This window comes from Pan paniscus, chromosome 11 (genome assembly GCF_029289425.2).
Source record: "Pan paniscus chromosome 11, NHGRI_mPanPan1-v2.0_pri, whole genome shotgun sequence".
NCBI classification, from domain to species: Eukaryota; Metazoa; Chordata; class Mammalia; order Primates; family Hominidae; genus Pan; species Pan paniscus.
The window spans coordinates 48,839,093-48,856,822 of NC_073260.2; the positions used below are offsets into that span (position 1 = coordinate 48,839,093).

The window sequence follows — 17,730 nt, forward strand, 5'->3', positions numbered from 1 at the left end:
AGGGAGCAGGCACTTCACATGGTGAAAGCAGAAGAAATAGAGAGTTGCAGGTTGGGGGTGTGGGGAGAAGGAATGCCACACAATTTTAAATGACCAGATCTTGCGAGAACTTACTCACCTTTGCAAAGACAGCACCAAGCCGTAAGGGATCTGCCCCCATGATCCAAACACCTCCCACCGGGCCCCACCTCCAGCATTGGGGCTTACAATTCAACACAAAATGTGGGCAGGGACAAATATCCAAACTATATCACCTGTCTATGTATACTGCATTTTGTTTATTCATTCATCTTTTCTATGGACATTTGGGTTGCTTCCACCTTCGGGCTATTGTGAGTAATACTGCTGTGTGAACACGGGCACACAAATATCTATTAGAGTCCCCGCTTTCGTTTCTTTTTCCAGCAAAAATGGAATTGCTGGATCATACAGTAATTCTATCTTTGATTTCTTCCGCAGATTTTCTACCATTTTAGATTACCACCAGCAATGCACAAGGGTTTCAGTTTCTCTCTATCTTTGCTAACACTTTTTATTTTCTGTTTTTTAAAAATAGCCATTCTAGTGGGTGTGAAGCGGTACTTCATTGTGGTACTTCATTGATTTACATTTCCCTAATAACTAATGATGTTGACATCTTTTTATGTGCTTGTTGGCCATTTGTATGTATTCTATAGAGAAATATCTATTCAAGTTTCTTGTCTTTTTTTTTTTTTAAGAAATGGGGTCTTGCTATGGTGCCCAGGCTGGACACGAACTCCTGGCCCAAACCAGCTTCCTGCCTCAGTCTCTCTGGTAGTTTGGACTATAGGCATGTGCCACTGCACCCAACTTCTTTGTTTGTTTTTTAGTTGGCTTGTTTGTATTTTTGTTGTTCAGTTGTAAGCTTTTCTTTATATATTCTGTATACTACATCCTTTTCAGATATATGTTTCCTCCCATTCCATAGGATCTCTCTATTTTTTTTTTTTTTTGACAGAGTCTCGTGCTGTCACCCAGGCTGGAGTATAGAGGCACAATCTCGGCTCACTGCAACCTCTGCCTCCTGGGTTCAAGCGATTCTCCTGCCTCAGCCTCCTGCGTAGCTGGGATTACAGGCACGTACCACCACGCCTGGCTAATTTTTTGTATTTTTAGTAGAGATGGGGTTTCACCATTTTAGCCAGGATGGTCTCGATCTCCTGACCTCATGATCCATCCACCCCAGTCTTCCAAAGTGCTGGGATTACAGACGTGAGTCCCCGCACCCGGCCAAGAAGGATCTCTTTTAATTTTCTTGGTAATGCCCTTTCCTGTACAAATTTTTAAAATTTTGATGAAGCCTAATTTATCTATTTGTATGGAATTACAAGGGGCCTCATATAGATAAAAGATCTTGAAAAAGAAGTACGAAGTTGAAGACTCATACTTCTCAATTTCAAAATCTACTACAAAGTTACAGTAAACAAAATTGGGTGGTGCTGGCATATGCACAGACATATAGAGCAATGGGATAGAATTGAAAGTCCAGAAATAAACTCACCTTTATAGTTGACTGATTTTTGACAAGGGGACTTAGACCATTCAATGGGGGAAGAATTATCTCTTCAACAAATGGTGGTGGGATAAATGGATATCTACATGTAAAATAATGAAGTTGGACACCTACCTCACACCATATATAAGAATTAACTCAAATAGATCAATGACCTAAACATAAGAACTGAAACCATAAAACTGTTAAGAGAAACATAGGAGTAAATCTTCATGACCTTGGATTCAGTAATGGATTCTCAAATGACACCAAAAGCATGAGAAACAAAATAATTCATGATTGTTTGAAAGAATCATTTTTTGTACCTTGCCAATTTTGTAAACTTTTAGGTGGCTAACGCTAGAAATTCACCTAACCAAGAATACATAGGTAGCCCACGGGCTGACAGTGAATTAAATAGTCTGAGCTGCACACAGTAGTGCATCAAGCCCTCATAACTGGCATCAAATACTTTATTTTCCATACACGCAGATTCGTGTGCTCCAGTTGACTTTATCTTTGTGTAACTATTTCCCTGCAGAGGTTAGCATGCTGCGTTGGTCATTGGTCACCAGTCCCTTGACCAAGACAACAATCTTGTTTGTTATTCACATGATTTTCCTTTTTGTTTTCCTTACTCACATAGAAAATGAATAGATCAGAAAATGCCCAAAATGTAGTTAGGCTTTGGGCAGTCTTAAAAGTGTCATTAAGCGGCCAGGCGTGGGGGCTCACGCCTATAATCCCAACACTTTGGGAGGCCAAGGCAGGTGGTGGTGCCTGCCTGTAGTCCCAGCTACGGGAGGCCGAAGAGGTTGCAGGGAGCCGAGATCGCGCCATTGCACTCCAACCTGGTGACAGAGTGAGACTCCATCTCAAAAAAAAAAAAATGTGTCATTAAGTATGTTTTATTTGGCTCTTTGGAGTTTTTGGCCATCATATGTTCCCCAAATGAAATTGTTCTAGACAAATATAAGTGAAACTTATTTGTATACTTAAGCTGTGGGCTTATTGGCCTCTTGGATATGAAACCTTAAAAATAATTTATGCTATCCCCACCATTCCAAGAAGTGCCCCATTTATCTCCACTGACTTCATTCTTGCAGGTAGTATGCATCTTGAAATGAGCAGCTGAGGCCCTCTGGATTTGTCTCTTGCTTCCGTACCTGCCCCACTGCCAGGGAAGATGTCTTTATAACACTACAATACAAGATTCCTGGAAAAGCATTCTGCTTTTCTGGATAAAGTTGAGCCATGGATGTTTAAGTCTCTTTTATGATCAAACATTTCCCACTAACAAATCTATCATTTTTTAGATTCAGCTAAGAAGGAATATAAAGTAAACATTTATTTAAATCAAGATTCTAAAAATATATAAAAGTACACTTTCCTACCTAAAGAATTTACATTTTGTCGATTGTTGTTTCTTAATGACCATTATTCACCTTGTATTATTAAGAGTTTTAAGGGGCTCCCATGTACCAACTTCAAATATAAGATTTGTTTAAAGCTAATAACATTTCACAGAAACCAAGTCAGTAATTGAGCAGAGACAATCTGTATAAACCTTTTAGCTTCGTAAACCTTTTAGCTTTGTAAACCTTTTAGCTTAGGCTGTAGATAGAACATTTAGGGCAGAATAGTACACTAAATTGTCAACCTTTTCCAAACATTTACTCTTAAAGATCCGAATTCTTCCAATCTATAATTTTCCCTCTAGTTTTGACTGTTTGTTTAGACAGGGTCTCATTGTATCACCCAAGTTGGTCTTGAGCAGCTGGGTTGAAGCGATCCTCCTGCCTCAGCCTCCCAAGTAGCTGGAGTTACAGGTGTGTGTCACCATGCCCAGCTCCATAACTGTGTTTTCAAGCAGGATTAATTTAGCGTATAATACAGATAAAGGCTGTGGGTTTGTTTTGCCTGAGATCATGCTTCTATCTCATTCACAAGAATTCAAGTTTCTTCTAAAATATTATTGAATGGGAAACTTGTGTCACTCAGCAAATCAAAATGCATTTTCCCTGAATCTAGGCCCAATAGGCCTAATACTGATTTTCACTGCCTAGGAGGTCTCATTTTGAATTCTTGACATATATTTTTGTATTTTATGCACTTTGGGATGGATTTTTTTTTATTTTCTTAATCCTTTCCTTCCTCTGTCTATGTATAAGCTTTTTTGGAGTATAAGGGAGTGTTGAGACAGTTTAGCTCAACCAAGTTCAAGAAAAGGAAAATAACAGGGGTGTGTATCAAGTCATCCCAGACTTCCCATTCAGGGGATGGCCTGTCGATAAACAGAACTGCACATCTTCAAGAGTACTCACACTCCAGCTACCTCTCCCAGCCAATGTGATGATTCTTTCATAAATCAAATGGAAAACCACAGACCAGCAGACATTTGGGGAAACGAGCAGATGAAAAAAAAGGATTAAAATGAGCAAACAGAGACACAGAGAGCTCAGATAAGCGAGGAGAACAGCCACAACCAATGACAATGAGCATTCTCGTTGAAATTCAGCATGGTATCACAGTTCCTAAGATAAGAAACTACTTCTATGAAAAAGGGAAAATCAGAGTACAAGAAAGGTTATTAAAAATAGAAGATGCTGGAGAAATCGAGAATAGGTACAATCAATCCATCATCTAATAGAAGCTTCAGAAAGAGAAAAGATATAGGGGTTGGAATGTTGTAATTTTTTAAAATAGAAGAAAGTGTCCCCAGGCTTTGGGAAAAATTGGGTTTTTATCCCATCTCTCCCCGCCCAGCCCTCAAAAAGCAATTTCGAATGGATCCTTGTGAATCTTCATAAATCCAAGGTTAGATAGAAAACTCTAACTCTTCCAAAGAGAAAGGAAAAACACAAATTTCTTACAAAGGAAAGATAATCATACTGGCTTTGGATTTTACATTAACAAGCCTGGATGCTAAACTTAAAAATGAAATAACGTCTGAAGAAGAAAGAATTTGAACTTGGGCTGCATTCAGGACTCTATCAATCAAGTGAGAGGCCATGAATTCAGAAATTTTAATACCATCTAAAATAATTTATTAGTATTGTTTATACCAGCACATGAAATGGCTGAAAGGAGACAAATTGAAATATCAAAATTGGCAGCTAAGAGTTAGAGGAAAAAAAAAAAAACTCCAGAAAAAAGTAAGATCCAAATGTTACTGACAGAAAATTATTCTTCAATTAGCAAAGTTTGATGAAAGAAGATTATCCTTCTCTCAGTGGGTCCAGTCCTACTACCTACTCCTGCAGTGAAAAATAGTTACAGAATCCTATTAATGTTCTTTATTGATAGGGTATGTATGTATGTATGTATGAATGTATGTATGTACGTATTTATTTATTTATTTATTTATTTATTTGAGACAGGGTTTTGCTCTGCTGCCCAGGCTGGAGTGCAGTGGTGTGATCACAGCTCACTGCAACCTCACATTCCTGGGCTGAAGAGATCCTCCTGCCCCAACATCCTGAGTAGCTACTATCACAAGTGTGTGCTATCACGCCTAGCTTACTTTTGTATTTTTTGTACATATGGTGTCTTGTTATGTTTCCCAGGCTGATCTCGAACTCCTGACCTCAAGCAATCCTCCTGCCTCAGCCTCCTAAATGCTGGAATTATAGGCATGAGCCACTGCACCCGGCCTTTTGGTAGGATTTAGAAACAGGCTGTGGCAAAGCACAGAACACATATATATTTTGAACAAACTATAAATAACATAGCTGGAAATCTTAAATGCTGATGCAAACTTTATTTTTCTTATAACAAAAATCAGGGTAGTGGAGGAAGGAATGTCATTGTGTTAATTTTGTAGATAGATATGGTCCAAAGTCAGTAAGTCAAGATGCAAAGATCTGTTATTCAAACAATAAGTGCCTGATTTAAAATTATAGTTGTGGACATCAGAAGATGATGACTAAGTTCTCATTCTTTTAAACCGTTGTTATTTCTGAAAAGAGAAACTGGGGGGCTCCTGAATGAAGGGGACTGACTATGCATAAAAGAACATTTTATAATCTCCTTACATTTTTTAACCAAATACATACATTGTGTCAATTTTTTTTTGTTTTAAAGTGTACTTTTATAAAAAATTATTAAAATGCAATCAGGCTTTCTCGTGCTCTCTTTGTGAGTTGAGTGATTTGGCTTGGTCTGGGCAGCTTTAATTTGCGCTTCTGAACTAACACCTGCCCTCTCTTCTCTCTTTCCTCCCCTCCTTGAAGACGGACCTGCTATTTGCATCCTAGACCCCGGTGACTCCTGCTTCCTTAAGATTTGCTCTATCAGTTATCCATCACCAGATCTATACAGAATCTTTCCTACCTCTCTAACCCTGCATTACCTTATACTAGTCATTCTTTCTCCTTTCCTTAATCTCCACATTTATTTCAAGAGAAATCTACATTTCTTGTCTTTCTAGCCATCTCTTCCATTTCCATCATTCCCAGGCCTGTTGTAACATAACTTCTACTCCCTTCACACCCCCCAATGTCAGTTAACTAAAATTTTCTCAGTCTTTATTTAACCTCTGCTTTGTGAAATCAAAGATTTACTTTCTATTTCTATCATACTTGATCTCACAACACTCTTATTCCTCTAACTGGGATCTGAAAATGTATCCTATTGGATTTTTGAGTTTTCAAAGATTCTTTAAATTTGAAATTTTATTTTCATGATAATTTTAAATGAATAAGATAGGATAATCTAGATAATGGTCATATAACAACAATGTTAACATCTGTGTAACCACCACCCACATCAAGATATGTAATATTTCCAGCACCCAGCAGGCCACCGTCAGGTTCAAAGAGGTTGTTGCATGTATCATTTTTTGTATTGTTTTCTCTTTTTTTCTTTCCTTTCTTTTTTTTTTTTTTTTTTGAGACAGCAGAGTCTTACTCTGTCACAGAGGCTGGAGTGCAGTGGCGTGATCTCTGCTCCTGGGTTCAAGCAATTCTCATGCCTCAGTCACCCGAATAACTGGGATTACAGGCACACACCACAAGGCCTGGGTAATTTTTTGTATTTTTACTAGAGACGGGTTTCACCATGTTGTGCAGGCTGTTCTCGAACTCCTGGTCTCAAGTGATCCACCTGCCTCAGCCTCCCAAAATGTTGGGATTACAGGCATGAGCCACCGTGCCCAGCCTGTATTGCTTTTTCTTAAGGTATTAATATGTTAATTTAGGGTACTGCTTTTCATGGTATGAATATTTCAGGGTTTGTTCATCTTCTACTGTGAATATTTGGGATATTTCAATTACTTGCCTAGTAGGAATAAAGCTGAGGTCTGTTACCTTTAACAGGTTATTTCTCATACTGGGGTCTGTGACCTGATGCTCTATATGTGTGAATCATTTTCAGTAGATAATGGACTATATGCAGTGGATTACTGGCCCTCCTCATGTCTGTTTTTAAGTAAAAGCTTTACTGAGATATAATTCCCGCATTAAAGTGTACATTTCAGCGGTTTTTAGTACATTTGCAGGGTTTTACAGTACAGCCATTACCACTGTTTTAGAACACTTCATTTCCCCCAAAGAAACCTTGTACCTATTATCAGTTACTTCTTGTTTCCCCCCAGTCCCTACCCCACCCCATCCCTAGGCAACCACAAATACCCTTTCTGTATATTTGCAATTCTGAATGTTTCATATAATGGAACCATACAGTATGTGTGGTCTTTTGCTACTGGCTTCTTTTACTTGCCATAATATTTTCAGGATTTATCCATGTTGCAGTACGTACCAGTTCCTTTTTCTTGATGAATAATATTTCATGGAATGGATAGATCACATTTTACTTATCCATTCATTAGTTACAAACATTTGTGCTGTTTCCACTTTTTGGCTATTATGCTTAATATTGCTATGAGTATCATTGTATAAATTTTTGTATGGCTATGTGTTTTTATTTATCATGGGTATATACAAAGGAGGGGAATTGCTGGGTCATATTATAATTCTGTTTAACCTTTTGAGGAACTGCTAGAATTTTTTCCAAAACAGCAATATCATTTTACATTTTTGCCAGCAATGCACAATGCACAAGGGTTCAAATGTTCCTACAGCCTTGTCAACATTTGTTATTTTCTGGGTTTGTTTTTTGTTGTTGTTGATTATAACCATCCAAGTGGGTATGAAGCGGTACTTTATAGTTTTGTTTTGTTTTGTTTTGTTTTTGAGATGGAGTTTCACTCTTGTCACCCAGGCTGTAGTGAAATGGCGCGATCTTGGCACACTGCAACCTCTGCCTCCTGGGTTCAAGCGATTCTCCTGCCTCAGCCTCCCGAGTAACTGGGATTACAGGCGCCTGCCACCATATCTGGCTAATTTTTTTTGTATTTTCAGTAGAGACGGGGTTTCACCATGTTGGCCAGGCTGGTCTTGAACTCCTGACTTCAGGTGATCCACCTGCTTCGATCTCCCAATATGCTGGGATTACTGGCATGAGCCACCGCCCCCAGCCTTTGTTTTGTTTTTTGAGACGAGTCAGAGTCTCACTCTGTTGCTAGGCTGGAGTGCAGTGGTGCGATCTTGGCTCACTGCAACCTCTGCCCCCCAGGTTCAAGCAATTCTCCTGCCTCAGCCTCCTGAGTAGCTGGGACTATAAGCATGCGCCACCATGCCCAGCTAATTTTTGTATTTTTAGAGACAAGATTTCATCTTGTTGGCTAGGATGGTCTTGATCTCTTGATCTTGTGATCTGCCTGCCTTGGCCTCCCAAGTGATGGGATTACAGACTTGTTATAGTTTTGATTTGCACTTCCCTGGTGACTATTACGTTGAGTATCTTTTCATGTTATTGACTTATTATTGACTATTTGTATATCTTCTTATTGGCTATTAAATATAGTCAATAAATTCATATATCTTCTTTTGAGAAATGTCTTTTTAAGTCTTTTGCCCATTTCTAATTGAGTTGTTTTGTTGTTGTTGAATTGTAGAAGTTCTTTGTATATACTAGAACTAGTCCCTTATCAGATATATGATTTATAACAATACTCACTTATTCTGTGGGTTACTTCTTTCTTGATTATGTCCTTTAGTTTTGATGAAGTCAGATTTACCTAGTTTTAATCTTGTTGCTCATACTTTTGGTGTCACATCTAAGAAAACACTGTTTACTCCAAGGTCATCAAGGTTTATACCTATGTTTTCTTCTAAGAGTTTTATAGTTTTAGCTCTTATATTTAGGTATTTGATCTATTTTGAGTCAGTTTTGTGTATGGTGTGAGAGAGAGGTGCTCCCCTTATTCTTTTACCAGTTTCAGCATCATTTGTTGAAAAGACTATTCCTTCTGCCTTTTGAATTGAATTTTATTGGCACCCTTGTCAAAAAACAATTGACTGTAAATATGAGGGTTTATTTCTGGACTCTGAATTCTATTCTGTTCATCTATCTGTGTATCCTGTGTCAGTACCACAATTTCTTGATGTATTATATCCTTGTCGTGAGTTTGAAATCAGGAAGTATGGTCTGCCAGCTTTTTCACTTTTAATTTTTCAACATTGTTTTGACTATTCTGGGTCTCTTGAATTTTTATATAAATTTTGGGATCGGTTTGTCAGTTTCTGCAGAGTCGCTAGTGGGATGCTTTTAAGAATTGCATTGAATCTGTAGGTGATTCCTGGAAATACTGCTATCTTAGCAGTAAAATTCCTCTGATACATGACATGGGGTGTTTTTCCATTTATTCGTGTCTTCAATTTCTTTCAACCATGTCTGTAATTTCCAGATATGTTTTGCATCTTTTGTTAAATTTATTCCTAAGTATCTTACTCTTTTGGATGCTATTATAAATTGAGTTATTTTCTTAAATTTCATTTTCAGATTGTTCATTGCAAGTGTATAGAAATACAGTTGGTTCTTTATATGAATGTTGTATTCTGAAATCTTATTGAATGAGTTTAATAGCTAGTTGCCCTCCTGTGAGTTTTTCTCCTTGTCCATCATACTGCTCCTTTATGAACCCCTCATCTGCATGGTCCTTCTTGAATGTAGCCAAAAAACCATGTGCTGAGAGCTGTTCAAGTGCTTGATTGCATTGTGTTACTCCCCACATTAGTCTCATAAACAACGTGGCATTATTATATCCATTTCCTAGCTAAGGCAACTCAAATGCAGAAAGTTTAAGTAACTTGCCAAGTTCTCTCAATAGCATATAACAGATTGGGCATGTGGTATTCTCCTTTCATTCTACCTGCTTTCTCCCTGGAGAATTTTTGTTTATTATAGTGCTGTTTGTGTATGAATGGTATCCATATATTTATCACTAGATGAGTCCTCTCTGCTGAGCTTTCACACTAAATCCCAATCACCTACCAGACATCTCCCCCATTTGTCCCATAAACCTGACCCAGTCACAGCTCCTTTCTCCTTGTTGTTTACTGTCATTTCTCTAAAGCTGCTTCTCTCTTCTGCCTTTTATCTTGATTGATGGTGAGTGCCACCACTCACTTACTCCCCCAAATTCACTCCTGGATGCCAGTTTACACAAGCTGTCTACCATGGCATGAGCATTAGCTCTATTTCCTCCATTTATTCCTTCTTATGAAGTTCTTTCTTCTGACTAACACGCCTTTCATCACTTCGCCATCTGGCAAGTTCCAGCCCTCTGTGAAATGCTTCCTGAGGGCTCCAGGCAGAGCTAGATTCCCCACTAGGTTCTTATCCTGCCTTTGTTGATAACTAGATCACAGCATCTGCGAAGTGGGGCGTAATGTATACTTTCCTATGCTTGTCCCCCCTCTAATGCTATGAGTGCTGTTGGGTAAGCACTGAGTTTGCACAGTATCTAGAAGACATTTTATAAATGCTTGTGAAATAAACGAATGGTTCTGACATGGAAGAAAATAGTTTACAATTTTTTTTTTTTTTTTGAGATGGAGTCTTGCTCTGTCACCCAGGCTGGAGTGCGGTGGCATGATCTCAGCTCACTGCCACCTGCACCTCCCAGGTTCAAGTGATTCTCTACAGTCTGGGTTTTTGTTAGTGAGTTGAAGATCACTATGGAGTTATTGCCCCAGGCCTATCTCATAAATGCACATTGAACTTTATACCCCTTCAACTTTCTGACTCCTGTTCATCTTTCAGATTCATGCTTCCATGCCACCTCCTTAGTGAAATTCTTCCTGATATCTCAAATTTCATGAAATTCCTTCAGACCTCTCTTTTGCAGCACTTGCTATGATATAATTTATTAAATATTTATGAAGTTATCTTTTGGATTGATGTCTGCTTTACTTGATTCTGAGTTTCATGAGAATAGAGATCCTTCCTTAAGTCTGTCCTCTGCACAGTTGTTTTCTGGCCGCTTGTCCACAGCCTGGTTTAGTGGAAGCTCAGTGGATATTTCTCTGGGTAAATGAATAATTGTAGCCATGAATACTTTATTTTATGTTTAGCATTTACTTCCTATGTGTTCGTTGCCAGTTTAATAATGGAGACACCTTAACATAGCTGACCACATATTCAGCAAACTCATAAAGAGTGTATGTGCTGTGAACCAAGAGATCTTTGAGATACATTGGGATGCAGAACTTGTTAAGATATGTTCTCTTCCAGCTAGATGCTTATGCTCCAGTCTGGAGCTACATAACCATAATACAAGGTAAAAGGAGTGAGGAAACTCCCTTCTAAGCAAAAAGAGAGCTTCATTCTGAGGATGTAGAAAGAAGCTTAAGTTTAGATTCCATCGGCCATTTTCTATGGTTTAAATGTGTTCCCTAAAAGTGCATGTGTTAGAAATGTAATCCTCAAATGTGTATGTTCATGGTATTTGGAAGTGGGGCTTTTAGGAATAGATGAGGTCATGAGGAGGCTGGGCAATGCCTGTCATGGCATCAGTGGCTTTATAAGACAAGGAGAGAGACCCTAGCTGACATGCTTGCTCTGTCTTATCATGCCATGCCCTCCAGTATGTTATGAGGCAACAAAAGGCTCTCACCAGATCCAGCTTCTTCATATTGGACTTACCATCCTCCAGAACTGTAAGAAATAGATTGCTTTTAAAATTATTTCATCTGAGGTATTCTGTTATAGCGACAGAAAACAAACTAAGACACGATTGAGTTTTTTTTTAAAAATTGTGGAAAAATTTATCACAATGCTTCACCCTTGAATTAATCATAATTATCTCATAAGCATTGAATAAACTTCATCAAACTCCAAAGCAGACTCTTCTACCATCTTTTGGTGTTAATGAACTTCCTAACAGTCTTTTATATTTTCTGTTAGCACTGATGTTTCCTTAGCTTCTTGGAGGGTTTGGGATTCCAAAGTGCATGCAAGAACAGCTGAGTATTGAATCGAGCAGATTTGTAGGCAGACGCACGAGGCAAAATGAGAAGGTGGAATACCTCAGTCCAGGGCTTTGACCTGATGTTCTGTCTGTCAGGAGAACATGTTCACTGCACAAATGCATTTCCTTCCATTGGTAGTTATGTTTAATATTTTTACTGGACTCTAAAACTCATTTTCTTCAGTAAAGCTTTTTATTGTTTTTCCAAAGTTGCCCTAAAACTAGAAAGGTGAAAAGTCAGCACAATGCCTGCTTGCTGAGAAGAATGAATTCCATGCTTCACATTACCATGTTACTTATCAACTTCAGTTTTAAAAATGTATCCAAATTGTGTAATTCTCTATTTTATTTGGTGTTATATGTCCTTCCTTACCAAAGAAGGTACAGAATGAACAAATTTTGATAGGTTGTAAATTAAGAAGGCACATCTACACATCCCTGAATAAAAATAAATATTAAACTAGGGGTGAAGTTTGTGATGAAGAGTTGCTGCGTTCTCCTCATTTTTAATGACCCTTAAAAGGTAGTTTATGCTACTATCCTGGTAATATCTGATTCCTTATGTTTCTTAAAAATAAAGCTTATATAATCATCTTAATTTTGATGAATGAAATGACTATCCACACTTATTAGTTAACTCTTCATGCTTAATGGAGACAATCTATACTATGGCCTGAGTAACGCCCAAGTCACTGGGACCAGCTCTGTCTACAGACAGCCTTTGGGATGGGCATTGACATCCACAATGCTTTGGTTGTATCCTAGCCCTCCCTCTTATTGCTGTGTAACATCAGAGACATTCCATTCCCGATCTCTTCCTTGTTTCCAGTTTCATCATTGTACAACAGAGCTAATGGCACCAACTTCTGCAGAGTGGTGAGGATTTCATGAGTTAATATAAACACTGAATAAATATTAGAACATCCTTTTCCCTCACTCATCTCCCTCTCCCAGTATTTGTTCACACACACACACACACACACACACACACACACACACACATTATGATGACCAGTATATTGGGTACTCAGTACTTCAGGTAAAACAGCAAAGATATGCTGCTGTTGATGATGGTGATGTGTGTGTGCATATGTGTGTCTGTGTTTTTTTGGGGGTAGTTAATTTATCTTCTCATTGCCTTTCCTTGGTGCTGCCTCTCGGGCTCACTTTGCATCTTTTCCCTGGGCTTAGGGCCTATGTGGGAGCAAAGATGCTCATTGTCATGGTCCAATAAAGAGAAACAGGTGGGCTCCAGTGAGCCCCTGAGTAGATCGTCTGTCCTTTTGAAAACGGCGGATTGACCAAATTTATTGGATTTAGAATTGTTGCTATTTTAAATGTTATCACCTCCCATTTTTAAGCTATCAAAAGAGGGTAGAGTTATCCTTATTAATGTTTTTATATTTTAATTATTAATTCTCTCAAACATCTGGTTCCTTTGCTAGGTGCGTCCTGGCTGAGAGTTGGAGCTCTCCAGCAACATGCCTGAGCAGAGTAACGATTACCGGGTGGCCGTGTTTGGGGCTGGCGGTGTTGGCAAGAGCTCCCTGGTGTTGAGGTTTGTGAAAGGCACATTCCGGGAGAGCTACATCCCGACGGTGGAAGACACCTACCGGCAAGTGATCAGCTGCGACAAGAGCATATGCACATTGCAGATCACTGACACGACGGGGAGCCACCAGTTCCCGGCCATGCAGCGGCTGTCCATCTCCAAAGGGCACGCCTTCATCCTGGTGTACTCCATTACCAGCCGGCAGTCCTTGGAGGAGCTCAAGCCCATCTACGAACAAATCTGCGAGATCAAAGGGGACGTGGAGAGCATCCCCATCATGCTGGTGGGGAACAAGTGTGACGAGAGCCCCAGCCGCGAGGTGCAGAGCAGCGAGGCGGAGGCCTTGGCCCGCACATGGAAGTGTGCCTTCATGGAGACCTCAGCCAAGCTCAACCATAACGTGAAGGAGCTTTTCCAGGAGCTGCTCAACCTGGAGAAGCGCAGGACCGTGAGTCTCCAGATCGACGGGAAAAAGAGCAAGCAGCAGAAAAGGAAAGAGAAGCTCAAAGGCAAGTGCGTGATCATGTGAAGGCCCTTCCTGCGGGAGGAGCAGCTGTGTGTCCCCAGCACCTCACTCCCCCGAAATGACACCCACCGTCGTCAGGGTAGCATGTATAATGCCCACGTGTTAAACATTGCATTTAATCGAGATGCGTCCTATTGTCCTTAAGAGGGCGTTTCACACCACCAACAGTAAGCCACCCACTCTGGAGTCACAGAATCTGCCAGGCGGTTCAAGTGAAAACCAACACGCTCAGCATCCCCGGGAACTGAGAGGTGCCAGCAATTGCTGAAGGTGGCGATGAACACCCGAAGGTGGGAGGGAGGACTGGTACCCACAAAGCAACATGTACCGAGAGTACTAAACGTCATCTACGTGCATGTGAGAGCGTGTTAACCTAGAGTTACCTGCACCAACCCCAGACAGAAGCCAATCACATCTTTGGGGGAGGGGAGGGGCAGGAAGAGGTGAGAAGATCAGATGGTCCAAAGTGGACCACACTTGGTCCATCTTACACTTTTTTAAAGGGGATTAAAAAACACAGCCTCTGCCCCAAAGGGTGTCCGTTCTTAATTCCCACCTGGCCTGTTAGGAGCCTTGCTACCCTGAGAGGATGTGTTCACCTTACCTAGACCTAGTTAGGAAGTATCATTTTAAGTTATTAGAGTATTTATCTTCATGTGCAGGGATAAGTGCACTAATAGTGTGCTGCTCTGTCGGAAGTTCTTCAGTTTTTAAGTGAGGATATCGTGACAGTATTAAAACATCGCAATAATGTTCCTGTGTGTTATACATCGAGGGTTTTAGAAATGTGATTTTCTTCTTTTGACCTGTGAGGAGTATAACTTCTTTCAGCCCTCAGATTTTAAATACAAGCAAATAAACTCACTATTTTTAGACTTTTTTTCCTCCAAGGTGGTTTTCTTCTCTTAAATAACTCGATCTGTACCCAGCTGGGTAGCAGCCAGCAAAGGCCATCAGACAACCAGAAGCACATCCATTTTTGTAGTGTCACAAACATGTATATGCCACACTTTGCACCTTAATGAAATACTTTGAAACAGAAGTTATTCACTGTGTTTTTGATGAACTATCTGTATTGGAAATATGTTCCTGGAAAATGCATTTAAATAATAGTAAATTCTCTTGCATGTTCCATTATACGTGTCTTCTAAGAGCTGTTCAATACAGTATTCACTCTAGAAACAATTATCTTTTTCTCTTAATGATTTTGTGTGCATCTTTAATCTTTCAAGCCAAATTACAGCTATTTCAGGTTTCCTGTGTTAGCTTGGGGATAGGATGGTGGCTGGAGACAGGCAGGCTTCTCTGCCCTGGGAAGAGCCCACTCAGCTTAATTGCTCTGCCATCGTAGAGCCTGGTTGTACTTGGCTTCCTGAAAACTCCCACTGATAGTGCCTGTTAGATCTCCTGTTTGTTTCAGTTGGCAGAACATTTACTGGCCCCAACTGTGGCATCATCCTCTCAGCAATCTTCCTGTCACCCGCCTGGCAGGCAGAAGAAGCTGCAGTCCCACGTGGGCCTGCCTGAGGCGGGGGGGTGCTGCATGGCTGTTGGGTGGCAGTGTCAGCACAGGGAGGGCTTAAGTTGGGGATGTTTGACCAGGCCACCTCCTGCAACTGCTGTTTCTCCTGTCCCTCCTATGCAGGGCTTGCAGCAGCAGCAGTGTGGCCATCTCCATCCCCCAAAGCACACTTGCTCTCTCAATATGTCCTAGTTTTCTTCAGCCTTTTCTGGTTCAGTTCCCTTGTCCTGATCTCATCCTCTCTGGTCTCCCAATAACTCACCCTTGGGATGTGTTTAGAGCATGGGAGGTGCCTTTGAGAACTGCTTGACTCCATGATCTCCTAGAACAAAACCGCCCTGACTTTACAGGGGGAACACTCATGCTGAGCTGAGAAAGCAGAGAAGTGGCGTGGGAGCCAGCTGGGGGTGCAGAGCATTTGGGCCAGTCCCGTGGCCCCCTTCAGATTCCTCAAGCAGGATTGTTCTGTTCTAGAAAGCTGTTGCACAGCATTCGCAATGAGATCTTTAGTTGGCGGATTTTCTGGAACATTTGTTTTTCAACTCGTCCCGACATTTTTTTTCTGTTTCTATTCTGAGAGAGAGATGATCAAGTTTTAATTTGGGTATAGGTTAAATGGAAGAAGAAACAGAACTTCATGGCCAAAGTAGTCCTATAGATTTTGATTGGGTTCTTTGTTAACAGTAGAATGTGATCTTTGCCACTGACTGTAGTATTAATAAGGTTTTAATGTGAGATATTCCTGCAAACCATCCCATTTCTACTGATTGTAAGTCAGAATTTCTTTTATCCCTTTCAAATCAGTTTCTACATGTTTAAGTGTTTAGGGCTTCATCAGCATGAGAAGTTTGTAATTACTGAAAGTCTGATTTCATTCAGGACACATTTTTTTCCTTCATATTTTTTCTGTGAATTTACAGGCTAGGAAGGCTATTGAAGCCTCAATTATGGGTCTTCATTTTGAGATCGTTTTCTATGAGCTGAACTGAGGATATCAATGGTTATCTCAAAATCGTCTTTTAGGAGATCCCCAATTGACTCAGAGTTTGAGGAGTTAGTATCACAGAATCAGATTTTTTTAAAGCATTTGTATGTTTCCATTCCCAAATATGTAGCTGTGGTTCTTGAAAACACATCCTACATTGCATATGGGCACAGCAGTTTTTGACCCAGGCAGAATAGGTTAATATTTAATTAAATATTGCTTTGAAGATGGCGCTCTGGGCATGAGCATGGGGCTCCATGACTTCCCTTCTATCCCCATGAGCCCCTCCTCCATCCAGCGACAAGCCATGGGCATGCATACAATGCAGCAAGACCAACACAAGAGCAATATTGAATTGTTCATTCTATCTAAAATTACATGTATATAAAATATATAATTTATCTTCCTGCATTTTTGAAGTATAAAGTCATAAATTGTACATATCTGTAAGCTAGTATATTTGTTTCACTGTTTGTAATATTTAAGAAATGCTCATTCTTTGTAGAACAAAAATGTATTAAATATTTTAAAAATTGCTCTGTGATACTTAATTTTTTTCCCCAAAATTTGTAATGTGTTGCTTCTACATAAGTTCTCTGGAAATATCTACAACTAATAGGACACATGTAAATCCTTGAAGACACATCCTGGAATTCATACCCCACAAGGACAGTGTGTATATATTTGCAGAGCATGACTTTTATATGTGTGGGATATCAATGTGTATATTTATATTTAAAGTGTATTTATTGTTACAAGTCTATTCTCTATTATATTTTATTTACTCTGCGGTTATAAAAATCACCCTTGCATACAAGTTTCTAGTTGCCAGTGATGTTCTGGAAATAATGGGAGATATTACAATAAAGCTACAGTTATGACACCCTGGCTGGAAGGTGGTGCTATTTCTTAAGGGGTTAGCTGGTCTAGGATGACCTTGACTTGGTGACCCCTCAGCGGCTGTTATGTGCTTATGACCACAATAGGAGGATATCAGGCTCTGTGCAGAACTAGCAATAGGCAACAATAACTCACCCTGGGGTGTCCCGTGAAACTTTCCCATTGCTCCCTGTCTTTGGGTGGAAATGAAGCAGAAGATCCAGACAGGTTAAGGTGAGAGAGGGAAGGAGTAGGGCAGGGCCTTACTTGTGTCAAAATAGAAGAAGTGAAGACAAACTCCATTCTCTTTTTTTTTAATCCTGCTTTCCTCCACAACCCCAGGCTATTAAATTGTAAACCAAATATAAAATTCTAAGTCCCCCAACTGACTGATGGATGCTTCCCTTGGCCAAGGGCATTCCAAAGTTAACTCAAAAACTA

General features: G+C 39.9%; 1 protein-coding gene across 3 annotated transcripts in view; it reads left to right on the forward strand.

Annotated features, from left to right (window-relative positions):
- The window catches only part of DIRAS2 (DIRAS family GTPase 2), a 33,240-nt gene extending 15,942 nt beyond the window's left edge, over positions 1-17,298 (forward strand). For 2 of the 3 annotated variants that reach the window (XM_003808356.6, XM_034967687.3), the window contains exon 2: positions 13,271-17,298. In XM_003808356.6, coding sequence (XP_003808404.1) covers positions 13,307-13,906 — 600 coding nt within the window. In that variant the 5' untranslated portion in view covers positions 13,271-13,306 and the 3' untranslated portion in view covers positions 13,907-17,298. Of the gene's footprint in view, positions 1-979; positions 1,098-13,270 lie in introns of all 3 variants that reach the window. The other variant, XM_055091789.2, reaches the window with a different exon arrangement.
- Positions 17,299-17,730: the final 432 nt, after the last annotated feature.